The sequence below is a fragment of the Bos indicus genome, chromosome 8 (genome assembly GCF_029378745.1).
Source record: "Bos indicus isolate NIAB-ARS_2022 breed Sahiwal x Tharparkar chromosome 8, NIAB-ARS_B.indTharparkar_mat_pri_1.0, whole genome shotgun sequence".
NCBI classification, from domain to species: domain Eukaryota; kingdom Metazoa; phylum Chordata; class Mammalia; order Artiodactyla; family Bovidae; genus Bos; species Bos indicus.
Window position 1 is genome coordinate 62,648,088 of NC_091767.1, and position 14,551 is coordinate 62,662,638.

Genomic DNA, 14,551 nt, shown 5'->3' on the forward strand with positions numbered 1-14,551 from the left:
AAACAGTATTCTGTTGTAGGGATATACCACATTTCTTTATCCACTCATCATTGATAGAGATTTGACTTGTTTCTACTTTGGGGCTACTGTAACTAAGGTTACTATGAACATTCATGTATAAGTTTTTGTATGAACATATTCTTTTATTTCTCTTGGGTTTACCTAGAAGTGGAACTGCTATCTCATACGATAACTCTGTTTTTAATCTGTTGAGAAACTGCCAGACTGTTTTCCAAAGGGGATGCACTTTTTACATTTCCCTTCGTTGGAAGGAATGATGCTAAAGCTGAAACTCCAGTATTTTGGCCACCTCATGCGAAGAGTTGACTCATTGGAAAAGACTGATGCTGGGAGGGATTGGGGGCAGGAGGAGAAGGGGACGACAGAGGATGAGATGGCTGGATGGCATCACTGACTCGATGGACATGAGTTTGAATGAACTCTGGGAGTTGGTGATGGACAGGGAGGCCTGGCGTGCTGCGATTCATGGGGTCACAAAGAGTCGGACACGACTGAGCGACTGAACTGAACTGAACCACAGTGTATGGATGTTTCAATGTCTTCACAGTCTCACCAACACTTGTTTTTACCCGCCTTTTTTATGGGTAAAAGGGTGTGAAGTGTAATAGCTCATTCTGGGTTTGATTTGTGTTTTCTTGTTAGTTAATGATGTTGAGAAGCTTTTCATGTGTTAATTTTTTATATCTTCTTTGAAGAAATGTCTATTCAGATCTGTGACCCACTTTTAAATTCTGTTATTTGTCTTATATTTTAAGTTAAGAGATCTTTATGTATTCTGCATACTAGATCATTCTCAGATATATGACTTGTAATAACTTTCTACCAAACTGTGGATTGTCTTTTTACTTCTTAGTTTCCTTAGAAGCACAAACATGTTCAATTTTGGTGAAGTCAAATTTATTTTTTCTTTTGTTGCTTATTGTTTCAGAATCATATCTAAGAAACCACTGCTTAATCCAGGTCACAGAGATTTATGCCTGTTTTCTTTCAAAAGTTTTATAGCTTTAGCTCTTACATTTAGGTCTTTGATTTATTTTGAGTTAATTTTTGTATATCAGGTGAGTTCATATGCTGTTTTTTCTATCATATGCTGTTTTTGAAAACAAGTTAAAATGATAAATAATCAAGAGTTTAAAAATATGCAACTGGCTATGGTTTTAGTTGAAAATCATGTTATATTTCACTAAACGTACCATTTAATGGAATGAAAATAAACTCCTAACAAGGCTAATACTCTCAGTACTTACTTTAAAGATTCAGTAAGCAGAGAATCATTAGAAAAAGCCTGTCATGTTTTTGTTTTTTAAAAATCATCTGCTTTCAATGAAGATAAATAAAACTACATTTTAACATGCCACATACGTAATATTTTTAAAACACATGAAAAACATCTTTACTCCCGTATTATAATGATATGGGTTTCAGTTTTAACACAGTGGTTCTTACTCAGGGGTGATTTTGACCCCCCCAGGAGACATCTGGGGATGTTTGGAGATATTTTGGTTGTCACAATCCGGAGAAGTGCTGGTGGCATCTGTTAGGCAGAGGACAGAGATGCTGCTAAGCAGCCAAGAATGCATATAACAGCTCCCATGACAAGGAACCATCCAGCCCCAAATCTCTCTTGTGCCGAGGTTGAAAACCCTACTTTCCCCATCCCAGTTTTATTGAGATATAATTGACATACAGCAGTATAGAAGTTTAAGGTGTACAGCATAATGACTTGACTTATATACATCATGAAATGATGACCACAAGTTTGCTGCTGCTAAGTCACTTTAGTTGTGTCCAACTCTGTGTGACCCCATAGATGGCAGCCCACTAGGCTCCTCCGTCCCTGGGATTCTCCAGGCAAGAACACTGGAGTGGGTTGCCATTTCCTTCTCCAATGCATGAAAGTGAAAAGTCAAAGTGAAGTCACTCAGTCGTGTCCAACTCTTCTCGACCCCATGGACCGCAGCCAACCAGGCTCCCCCATCCATGGGATTTTCCAGGCAAGAGTACTGGAGTGGGGTGCCATCACCTTCTCCAGACCACAAGTTTAGTGAACATCCATTATCTCATGTAGATACCAAAAAACAAAATTTTGAAAAAACTCTACTTCAAATCACTGGCCTCTATCAGATATATTCAAAAAGAGATGTAAGTTTGCAAACCCCTTTCCCCTCAGTTACAACCTCGTGGGTTTTTAGCACCACAATACTGATCCTTTCGGAGGCTAGAATGCACCCCAGCACCTCACCACCATCAAAATCCTTTATGGTAACGAGAATCTGTCAGGTCTTCCCTTGCGGGGGTCATTGGGAACCACTTGCTTTACATGCTTAATTCATTTTATATTTGTATATATTCATTTTTTGAATTCTAAGACATATTTGGATAACACATCCCCTGTCCAACCTACATATTTGGGTAGCCTACCTCCTGGCAAAATGTGTTTTATCTGATCATAGAGCAGCAACAATAATGAGCAATAATTTGTGTGCTCACTGTGTCAGGCACTGTGTGCTAAGCACTTCTGCTTTATCTGATTGAGTGTTCTCAACAGTTTTGAGAGAGTGACTGTTATTATTCATGTTTTACAACTGTGGAAATGGAGGAACAATGAGGTTAGCTGACTTGCCCAAGATCACAGTGCTGGAGATATGGTTACTCCAAGTGAGTAAGGAATTAAGCCTGGGATGGGGTCAACTGTGAGGTGCCAGCATGTCACAAAGAATTTGATTGCTCATCACGGGTAATCGCAGATGGACATTTGCAGGACAGGTAGCCTGTCCCCTCACTCAGCTGAGCTATAGTAGATGTCGTTACTCTGAGTGGACACACACAGGTAGCCACAGGAAGTCTCGTCTCACCTGGGACATGGCTCATCCATGGACCATCATCACATGGAAAGTGTCTGAGGACTGCTGCTTAGGGAAAGCTGGGGTATCTGTGCCACCACTTACGTTCTTGGCGGTCACCCACAAACCAATCAAGGCTCAGTTTTCTACCTACTGGCCACTCTTTCATAATGTCCTCTCCAATTCCCAGATGTCCCTCCTGACTTGTGGCCTAAGTCCATTTGTGTGGACACCAGCCCCACTCTCTGAGCCCTGGTATATACTGATACTGATGTCTGCGCCAGGCCCTGCTCACCTCGATTCTCCCAGAGTTGGGCTCACACTCAGTGTCCTGATCTCGCACCCACTGTGCTCTTATGGAAACGGCACAGTGGTAAACTATCCTGTAAAAAAAAATATCAAACTGCAGCCAAACAGTAGTATTTCCCTCCCAAGCTTTATCCCTCCACGTGCCAGGCCCAGAGCTCTCTTCATGTACCTGACAGCATTCTCCTCTCAGAGAGGGCATTTAGGAAAGGATCTGGAGTGTGAGTGGGTGACTGAAGAGATGCATGTTCTTATTGAATGGTACATAGATGGGAGATTGAATGGCTCTCTGATTTGTCCAGTGTGGGAGTGCAGCAGGAAGTGAGGTGAGACTGCTCACATCACCCTTCCTGGGATCCTCCCGACCGCCCTGAATGAAAGGGGGTGGGGGAGAGCACTGATCTGACCAGAAGATTTCCCTCTTCCCTCAAGTCTGAAGAAGGAGCCTGATTTGAGTTCTAGATTTGCGCAAGTCTTTCTCTGCCCTTGGCCTCAGTTTCCTCCTGAAGGGAGTGCGTGTGCACTGGCTGATCTCTGAGCATCCTTTCCAACCATGAGTGTCTGAATCTCTGCATTACTGAGTTAAAGTGAAACCCGTGTGATTCAAATCCACCCTGATTAGGAGCCTGCTTTTGTAGTGAGCCCACACCTAGAAGCCTGCCCATGTTTGAAGAAGAAATCACGGGGATTGGTTGACGATATCTTTCTTGAGAGACCCATCTCCAAGGGCAACGTTCAAAATATTTAACAGCCAGCGTGTATGAGCACAACGGTCAGGGGGGTAGGAAGCAGCGGGTAGGGCCAGCTGGGGCCTGCAGCCGACAGCCTGCCTGGCCCTTCCGCCATCCTGCCCAGCTTTCTCTGCTTGTTTTTGAGGGCCTGCCTCTTCCTGCCTGATTCTGCATCCAAGGCCCTAACTCAGTCTGTCCCTCCAGGCTGCTTCTCTCCCCAGCTACTTTCCACACAGCGACTGGAAATACCCTCATGCATCCAAACCCTAATATCCTATTTCCCCCCCAGCAGATGCTCTGGCAGCCCCCTGCTGTGCCTGGCTCCTGGTCAGCTGACCCTCACCCTCATGCCTTTATAGAATGTTCCAGACTGGGAATGGGTTTGGTTAAGAGACCTGAGTCCAAGCCGAGCTCGCCCCTGTCTGCTGTGACCTCATGTGTCTCTCCGTGACCTCGGCGAGTCCCTGCCCCTCCCAGGGTGTTAGTTTCTTTACCTGTGAATGAACAACTTAGATGGAGCTCCCGTGGTTCAGTGAGGAGTTTCTGGAGAAATGCGAGTCTTCGGCAGCTGACTGCTCTCTCTCTTTCTCTCCCTCTCTCTCTCTCTCTGTGCACCTGCCCCGCAACCACCACTGTAGAATGCACTGCTGCCCGCGGGCCTGAGGCAGAAGGATCAGACCACCAAGGCGCCCACAGGCCCCTTTAGAAGGGAGGAGCTCTTGGATCACTTGGAAAAGCAAGCAAAGGAGTTTAAGGACCGAGAAGATCTGGTCCCCTACACAGGGGAGAAGCGAGGTACTGGACGATGTTGTGCTTTTGAGTACGTCACCCCTCCATGCATCACTGAGTGCCAGCTGTCAGCCAGGCCCCGTGTCGGGCCAGATGTGACCGGGCAGCCTTGCCTTCATCCCTGCCTGGCCCAGAGTTACAGCCCAGCTCCAAAAGCATCAATGTGTGAGGTAGATTTAGTGAAGTTTGGGGCTCAACCAGGCCTGCAACACTTCCCCTTAAGTCCCCTCTAACTAGGGTGTCCTGATTACTCTTCATCCAAACCTGATACAGTTGAAAGGGAAAGAAGGAACTATTAAAATGATATCAGGACACGAGGCCCAGGCAAAGCCTGTGCCCTCCAACCAGAAACAAGAGATACCCTCTCCCTACCCTAACTGTCCCTGCTCTTTTCCCACAGCCCCTCTCTCTGGCAGCTGCAGCTTCCCTTCCTTCATCTGTCCCCTCATGACTCTCTGCCCCAGCCTAAGGCACACCATCTAGAATCGGGGAACAGAGAGGCACCCCGACTACCCAACCCTTCCAGAACTTCCCTTACACTCCAAACCCTCCTCCTGTCCTCTGGGATTGTGCTCATCCTTGCTCACTGCCCTGCTGCCCCCTCAGGCCTCTTTCTGTTCCCCAGACACTCCCAGCTCTTTTCCACCTTAGGACCCTTGCCAGATGCCTTCCGCCTGGAATGCAGGTCCTCTGTCTGGCTCCATGCTGTCTTCAGGGCTGGCTCCCCTCTTCTGTAAGAGATGTGATGGTTAGAAGCACAGATTGGAGCTGCATCTACTCTGGCTGCAATCTTGGCACTACCCCTTACTAGCTGTGTGAACTTGAGTACATTTGTTTGTTGGCCGCACTGCAAGCCTTGTGGTATCTTATTAGTCCCTGACCAGGGATGGAACCCGCACCCACTGTGGTGGAAGCTCAGAGTCTTAACCACTGGACTGCCAGGGAATTCCCTCAAGTACATTTTTAAACCTGCTGTGCCTCCATTTCCTCATTTGTGAAATGGGGGTGATGAAAAGAATATTATTACCAGCCTCCTGAGGGTGTTCTGAAGATCGAGTTTATATATATATATATAAAGCACTTAGCACAGCACCTGGCCCATCATGAATGCAATATCAGTATCAGCTATTATTACCCTCTTGGTCTCAACTGTACTGTCTCCTTTTTCAGGAAAGCCTTTCCTGTCCCCACTGGTTAGCACATTCCATCCATTCAACTCCCCCTCGGTTAGTCTCCATCTCAGAAGCCTTTGTGTGTTCTTCAGAACAATTTATTCACACTGGCCTGTAAGCTCCATGAGGTAGGCACTCAGACACTTTTGCTCACACAGTTCCCGCAGCACCCAGCAGGGCTCAAGAGAGACGTGTTGAATGAATGCTGCTGCTGCTGCTAAGTCACTTCAGTCGTGTCCGACTCTGTGCAACCCCATAGACGGCAGCCCACTAGGCTCCTCTGTCCCTGGGATTCTCCAGGCAAGAACACTGGAGTGGGTTGCCATTTCCTTCTCCAATGCATGAAAGTGAAAAGTAATACGTTCAAATTGATTACATGCATAATGGATCTTGTAGACTTTTTCCTTAGAATATAAGCTCGATGGGTACTAGTACCACATCTGTCTAGTTCATTATTAGATTCCTGTACCTCATAAGCCCTAGCACATTGTAGGCACCCAGTAAATAGTTGTTGAATGAAAGCATTCATTCTAATTAATTAATTGGGTAATTCTTTATTTTCTGCCTCTTCCGTTCTCATCCCCCCAAGGATGTCAGCATGGTGCGCCAAGGGTCCCTGTTTGTGGCTTTGTCCCTATGTCAACTGAGCAGGCATGCCCTGTTGTGTTAGCAAATCCAGTACACAGAGTAACTGCCTGATAAATAATAAAATGAAAGGGCAGGGAGGGGTGGACATTGCAGGGAGGATGTCAAGCCATCCAGCGCTTGCAGTTGGAGCTGTCCAGATTTTACCAAAAACCTGGAAGGTCAGGGAAGCCCAGGAGATATCTGGAACACAAAGCTTTGGAAAAATTGTGTGATCTGAGGCATCCTGGAGTGGGAGGCAGGGGAAGGGAGCCTGTACCATAAAGCCTAGGTGTGCCCGGCTGAGAGTATAGGTGCAAGCTGATTTTAAGCAAGGTGCTTGTGCCTTGAGGAGTGATTTCAGGTGCAGCAGGTAAAGATTTAAAAAAAATCTCTGGATTTCGAGAGGTCTTAAAACTCCCCCTAGCCCATCTACACATCTAAAAACTGGGGAAAGCAAGGCTGTGAGAGTCAAGAGCAGGTCTGGGTGGACAGTTGGTGAGTCATTACTGCCATCTGCTCCCTTGTGTAGCCCTCCCCCTCCCAGGGGAGGAGCTGGAGATGAGATGGGGGATGGGGAGAGAATCTGGGCGGCACACCAACCAATCTTGCTGCCCCTTTGCAGAATGCTGACCTGGCCTTGAGCCAGGAACAGCTCTCCAGACTCCCAGAGCCTGAATGCCTTCATCAAAGGCCAGGCTGACCCAAGGAGGGTAGCTATAATTTATTCTATTTTCACAACGATGACAAGCCTAAAAGGTTTATCATCACTAACATCATCACCACCAGCATCAGCATCATCATAAAATATTTACATGATGATTGTTGGAGTCCATGTATAATGAATAAGCACAGGTCTCAACAGAGAGAGTGTGGAAGGAGACATTCCAGCTGTAAAAGGCAGACTCAGGGCCATTCAGCCCAGCCCTGCTGAGCACCTGCCCCACACTGGGCCTAGAGGGAGCCTGGGCTGAGGGGAAAAAGCATATCAGTCACTACAAGATCTGGCAGGATGTAGTAGGGGCCATAAACTGGTGCAAAATCTTGAGGAATTTGGATTTTCCTTCACTCTCATTCAAGTGGGGGAATCAGAACAAAGTTCCAAGCAGGGTATTTTCATTGCGCAGGTTTGGCTGCATGTGCTAAAGAAACAAGTAAAATGAAAGAGACTTAAGATGAGAATTTAGTTTTCTTTTACTTAGTAGAGCTGCAGGGTTAGGCATTCCAAGGTTGGTAAGACATCTTTCTTGGGGTTAGGAATCAAGAGCTTTTCCAGTTTTTCATTTTTCCATCCTTGCAATACATCTTTGTCCTCATGGTTCTTTTTGCTGCTGAAGCTCCAGTCATCATAGCCATATCCCAACTAGTAAGATGAAGGAAGGGAAGAAGTCTGAGTCTTGTAATATCTGAGTCACCACCTCTATGGAGACACCTGCTACAGTAGTATAGTAAACTATGTCTTAAATATTTACTGAATGTTCATCCTAGTTACTGCATTAGCCACTTTCACAGTTTGTTTTCTTTTCCGCCATTTTTGCCCTTTTCCAGATCCACCTCTGGTGAAAGTTATTATACATTTTCTCCCAGATGATTTCTTGCCTGTTCTGCTTATATAGGTAACTGATCTTTGCTGTAAACATTTTAAGTAATAAAGTAATTCTTTCCACTGAGAGATGGCCCCCTGGTCCTATGTTAGTGAATATCCTTGTGGACATTTCTCTTTGCACTTCCCATCCCTCTTCATCTGTGGTCCAAGTCACTATCATCTGTCATCCAGACTTTTGCAGGAGACTCTTAACCATCAACCATCTCTTGGCTTCCATCCTGGCCCCATTTCAGGTTATTCTCAATCAATAGCCAAAGTGAGCAGTTTTGTTTTGTTTTTTTAAATTAAATTCACATAACATTAACTATTTTAAAGTGAACAATTCAGTAGCATTTAGTATATACACAATGTTGTGTGACTACCATCTCTATCTAGATCTAAAACATTTTCATCCAAAATAAAACCCTGTACCCAATAAGCAGTTACTCTCCATGCCCCCCTGTCCCCCACCCCTGGCTATCACCAATCTGTTTCTATAGATTTACCTATTCTGGATATCTCCTCTAAATTATATCATATAATATGTGACTTTGTGTGTCTGGCTTCTTTCACTTAGAATATTGTTTTCAAGACTCATTCATTCCCTTTTATTCCTGAATGATATTCCACAGTCTGTCCATTTATCCATTGATAAACATTTTGGTAGTTTTTGGCTATTGTGATTAGTGCTGCTATGAGCATTCCTGTATAAGTATTTGCTTGGGTAACTGTTTTCCGTTCTTTGGGGTATATAGGAGTGAAATTGCTAGATCATATGTAATTCTACATTTAATTTTTTGAAGAACTACCAAACTATTTTCCAAAGCAACTGCACCGTTTCACATTCCCACCAGCAATATATGAGGGTCAGTTTCTCCACATCCTTGCCAACGCTTGTTAGTTTCCATTTTAACTTTTGGTTTTTGTTATAGTCATTATCACGATTGTGAAGAGGTCTCTCGTTCTGATTCTGATTTGCATTTCCCTAATGACCAGTGTTGTTGAGCATCTTATCATGTGCTTGTTGCCCATCTGTACAACTGACCCTCCGTATCTGTAGGTTCTGTATTCATGGATTCAACCAACCATGAATCAGAAATATGTTTTTAAATTCCACAAATTTTAAAAAAGCAAAACTTGAATTTGTCTCACACTGGCAACTATTTACATAGTATTTACATTGTAGTAGGTATACATAATCTAGAGACGATTTAAAGTATACAGGAGGATGTGTGTAGGTTATATGCAAATATTATGCCATTTTATATAAGTGACTTGAGCACCCAATCCCCCTTAGATACCAAGAGGCAATTGTATATCCTCTTTGGAGAAATGTCTATAAGCCCTTTGCTTATTTTTAAATAGGTTGTTTTTCTTTTGGTAGTTGAGTTGTTAAAGTTCTTTATATATTCCGAATACTAGACCCTATAAAAATATATGATTTTTGAATATTTTTTCTTCTTCCATATGTTGTCTTTCTACTTTCTTGATGATGTCCTTTGATGCACAAAGGTTTTAAATTTTAAATTCAATTGATCAATTTTTCTCTAGTTGCTTATTCTTTTTTGTCATATCTAGGAATACTTTGCCAGATCTAAGGTCATGAAGATTTATGTTTATGTGTTCTTCTAAGAATTTTATAGTTTTAACTATTATACTTAAGTCATTGGTCTGTTTCCAGTTGGTTTTTTGTATATGGTGTGAGAGAGAGATCCAGCTTTATCTTTTTGCCTATTGATGTTGTCCCAGCACCATTTCTTGAAGACACTATTTTTCCCCATTCAATGGATTTGACAAGTTCATCAAAAGTCAGTTTGCTTAAGATGTATGGGTTTATTTCTGGAGTCTCAATTCTACCTCATTGTGTTGTATGTCTATACTTATGTTAGTGCCACATTGCTTAATCTTATAGTAAGTTTTCAAATCAGGAAGTCTGAAACCTCCAACTTTGTTTTTATCAAGATTTTTGACTAGAGTCCCTTACAATCACATGAATTTGAGGTTTGGCTTTTCTATTTCTGAAAAAAAAAAAAAGATGTAAGGATGACTTTGAATCTGTGGGTTGTTTGGGGCAGTATTACCATTTTAATATTGCCTTCCAATCTTTGAAATTGGGATTCCTTTTTGCTTGTTTAGGTCTTCTTTAATTTTTTTCAGCAGTGTTTTCTGGGCTTTCTGAGTAGCTCAGTAAAAGAATCTGCCTGCCAATGCAGGAGATTGTACAAATCCTTCACCTCCTTGGTTAAATTTATTCCTAAGTATTTTGTTCTTTAGGATGCTATTGTAGATGAAATTATTTTTCTAATTTTCCTTTAAGATTTTTCATTGCCGGTGTATAGAAATACCACTTAGATTTCTATGTTAATCTTGTACCCTGTTTTTTTTGTGTGTGTGGAATCTTTAGGGTTTTCTACATATAAGATCATATCATCTGAGAACAGAGATAATTTTACTTTTTCCTTTCCAGTCTGGATACCATTTATTTCTTGTCCATTCACTCTGACTAGAACTCTATGTACACAGTCGGGTAGGAGCAGTGAGAGTGGGCATCCTCGCCTTGCCACTGATCTGAGGGTCTCATTCCCCCACTCTGTTAGATTCCAGCTCACAGATCATCTTCCCTGACCACCCTACCCCGAAGAGCAGAGTCCACCTCACCCACACCCCAGCCTGGAACTTCCTAATCTTTTGCTTGGCTTTATTTTCCTTTGTGATGCTTAGTACTGTCTGATATCTTTACACGTTTGCTTGTTACCTGTCTTCTTTCACTAAACTGTAAACTATTCCCTGCTGTCCACCTAGTGCCAAGAAAAGTACCTAGAACATAGGAAGGACTCAATAAATTGTTAATTGTTGTTCAGTCACTAAGTTGTGTCCGACTTTTTGCAACCCCATGAGCTGCAGCATGCAAGGCTTCCCTGTCTTTCACTATCTCCCGGAGTTTGCTCAAACTCATGTCCATTGAGTCAGTGATGCCATCCAACCATCTCATCCTCTGTCTCCCCCTTCTCCTCTTGCCCTCAGTCTTTCCCAGCATCAGAGTTTTTCCACTGAGTCAGCTCTTCACATCTGGTGGCCAAAGTATTGGAGCTTCAGCTTCAGCATCAGTCCTTCCAATAAATATTCAGGGTTGATTGCAACTCAATAAACATGTTGCATGAATAAAGGTGTGTGTGTGTGTGTGTGTGTGTGTGTGTGTGTGTGTGTGTGTGTGTGTGTGTGTGTGTGTGTGTGTATGCAATTTTTCAGGCTTCCCAGGTGGCACTAGTGGTAAAGAACCTGCCTGCCAATGCAGGAGACATAAGAGCCGCAGGTTCAATCCCTGTGTCGGGAAGATCTTCTTGAGGCTTGCATGGCAACCCACTCCAGTATTCTTGCGTGCAGAATCCCATGGACAGAGGAGCCTGCTGGGTACATAGGGTCACACAGAGTCAGACACAACTGAGCAATTTGGCATGCATGCATGGAATTTTTCATAACCGGAATGAAATAATTTATGCTATTCTGTAAGCTTGCTTTTGATAGCTTACAGTGAACGGTGTTGGATTATTGATCTCTGAAGAAGAAGATTTAGCTTCGGGACCAGGGACCAGGCTTGATCACTCAAGAACTTTTGTGTAGCAGAGTTTTATTAAAGTATGAAAAGGGACAGAGAAAGCTTCTGACATAGACATCAGAAGGGGGACGGAGAGTGCCCCCCTTGCTAGTGTTAGCAAGCTGTTTTATGTCTGTTAGAAAGTTATTAATCAGATAAGAAAGACACCTCAAGGCTGACGGAGTTTCACCAGGCCCCTGTCCCACAATGTGCAGATTTGAGATAGGATGGCACATGGTGTGTCATCCCCCAGCCAGAAAACAATTGATATGAGTACAGGTTTTTTGAGCTATTGTCGGCCAAAAGTTAGTCTTAGGTGGAACCATTTTGAAGAAAGGCAAATACATAGTTTTCATTAACATAGCTTAAGGAAAACATTTCCAGAAGAAAAACGCATTGGTTAGCTCAAGGTTTGAGAAAAGTTAAGTTCAGGTGGAACCAGGTGTCATCATAGCAACACAGAATTTTAAGAGACACTTGCAGCCTATTTCCTCCATTTGGAGACCCCTGGCCTTCCTGCCTGTTAACCTCTCACTTTTTCACACATGTTGTCTTGGGCATTTTCCTTCCTTAGTGAGTAGAGCTCTCCATCATCCTTTTGCAGGATCGCCATTGTATGGATGCCCCATAATTTCTTCAAAAGGCCATCTTGGTGCACTCTGTAGCCGCCAACCATCCCCGTGTGTGCCTCTTTGCTCTCTCATTCAGTTATGAGTCTGACACTTTAAAAATATAGTGTCCCAAGTTTCTCGCTATTCGTCTTTTACTAATCTGAGTGTATGTATTTGTTTTAGAAATGTTTCTGAGTTTTTCTCTCATACCAGAACCCTTGTTTAGAGCATTCCAGACCCTGGCATTCGATTATATTTTTCTTTTGCATTTTTTTCTACTTACTGATTGTTAAAATTAATGACCAGCATTTTCAATAGTGAGCAGTCTCCTCTGACCAAGTTCTAAAGTTCTTCTTTTTAAACATAAGGGGTGCTTTGTTGGAGATCTCTGATTCCCTTTCTCTGAGCCACTTTGGCACTGGGTCCCCAGAGAGAGAAGCTTTAAGGGCATCTTGGCATGGAGGGATCCACAGGACTCTGGACGGTCCACCTGGGGTCATCGCCAGAGGCTGCCCCAGTGCAGTGGCGCTCTGTGTAACAAGCATCTCATGTGTTTTCAGGAAAGGTCTGGGTCCCCAAGCAGAAGCCGATGGACCCCGTGCTGGAAAGTGTGACACTGGAGCCAGAGCTGGAGGAGGCCCTGGCGAATGCCTCGGATGCGGAACTCTGTGACATCGCAGGTAGGAGGCACTCCTGACGCTTCCCCACGTCCTCTAAAGCATTTGACCTGCATCAGCAGGGGAGCCTTAGTGATTTATTTCAACATAAATACCCTCTCTGTTTCTGAAAAGGACTAGAGGAGGTGGAAACCTATTACCAAGAACTGAAATGAGTGAAATAGAGATAAAAACACCCAAACCCTTTCCACCTTGGAGCCCATCCTAGAGGAATGTGGGAGGCAGCCTAAGCCCTTCACCAGCCGTTGCATCAAACCCTGCCCAGGCCTCCTGGGAAGAAAGAGGAGAGGGGAGGAGACAGAGGGCTGCCGGCAGCTCAGTCAAGGGGGCTCACAGAGGCCTGGAACAGGTCATCTGATTTTAGCACTTTGCGCAGTTCAGAGAGCTGGGCTTGGAGCTGATCACCCCACATCTCATGTTCATACAGCACCCTCCATCTTCCTGTGTGTTTCCATGTGATCTCCACAAACAGCCCCGAAAACTCCAGAAGGTGGCCTGGCATCCAGAGCCCTTCACCACCTGCTCTTGTCGCCTCGTTACTGTCTGGTCCCTGCCCCACTTGTTGGTATCCCTTTGTCGCCGGGGGTCAGGCTCTGGCTGCAGCGTGCCCACCATCATGCTGTGCTCCCTGGCCCAGTGCGGTAGCTGGTCTTTTTATTCAGCAGTCTTGGGGGGCTTCTAACCCTCACCCAGATGATGACAGGCGGGTGGATGGGATAGGGAGAGACTCAAGGCAAGTGGGAAGGGGAGAGGAAAGACGGGGTCAACTGTGAGGTCAGGGGAGGAGTCCAGTTCTCCGGAGTCTAAGTTGGTGTCATTAGTGAAGGTGGGTGCACTAGTCTGCCCAGCCTGCCCTAACGAGATACCACAGGCTGGTGACTTAAACAACAAAACCGTGTTTTCTCAATAGTTCTGGAGGTTAGCTGTCCAAGATCAAGGTGTCCGCAGGGTTGGTTCCCTCTGAGCCCTCTCTCCCGTGCTTGCACATGACCATATCTCTCTGTCACCCTGTGCGTGTGTCCCCCGGGGTCCCTTTGCGTGTCCTAATCTCCTTGTACGTACACCAGGCAGATTGCATTAGGACCCACCTTAACAGCCTCGTTGGCATTTAATCACTTCTTTAGAGACCTTATCTCTGAAAACAGTTACAAATTCTAAGGGGCTAGAAATCACCGTATTCAATATAGTAGAGGGACAAAGCAGGACACAATCAACAATTTTGGAGGGACAAAATTCAGCCGTAACAGTGAGGGAGGGACAAGTGTAGGGAAAATAAGGCCAATGGCCACCCACAGCGGGCAGGTGTATATGAAAGCCCTTGAGTTCTTCCAGGGTCCCCACTGGAGATAGGGAGGTAGGTGTCATCAGTATTGTCAAGCTCTAGGGTCTGGTGGGAGTGGGGTCTGGGGCTCTGGAGCCTAGGGCCCTGGCTGGGGTAGAAGTCTTTGGGAGAAGAGTGGAAATAGGATGAAGGTAACCACCGTGGATACCACGAATGGGTTGGGAACCCAAGGCCGAATCAAGATGGGCAGAGCCTAATGCAAGAGCTAGAGAGACAGTATGAGGGTTCTGTCTCTGGCACTGAGGGCCTGCCGGG

At 44.7% G+C, this 14,551-nt stretch overlaps 1 protein-coding gene across 1 annotated transcript in view; it reads left to right on the forward strand.

Moving 5' to 3' along the window:
• TMOD1 (tropomodulin 1) overlaps window positions 1–14,551 on the forward strand; it is a 68,373-nt gene that overhangs the window by 15,068 nt on the left and 38,754 nt on the right. The window contains exons 2-3 of the mRNA XM_019966255.2: window positions 4,540–4,696; window positions 12,838–12,957. Coding sequence (XP_019821814.1) covers window positions 4,540–4,696; window positions 12,838–12,957 — 277 coding nt within the window. The remainder of the gene's footprint in view (window positions 1–4,539; window positions 4,697–12,837; window positions 12,958–14,551) is intronic.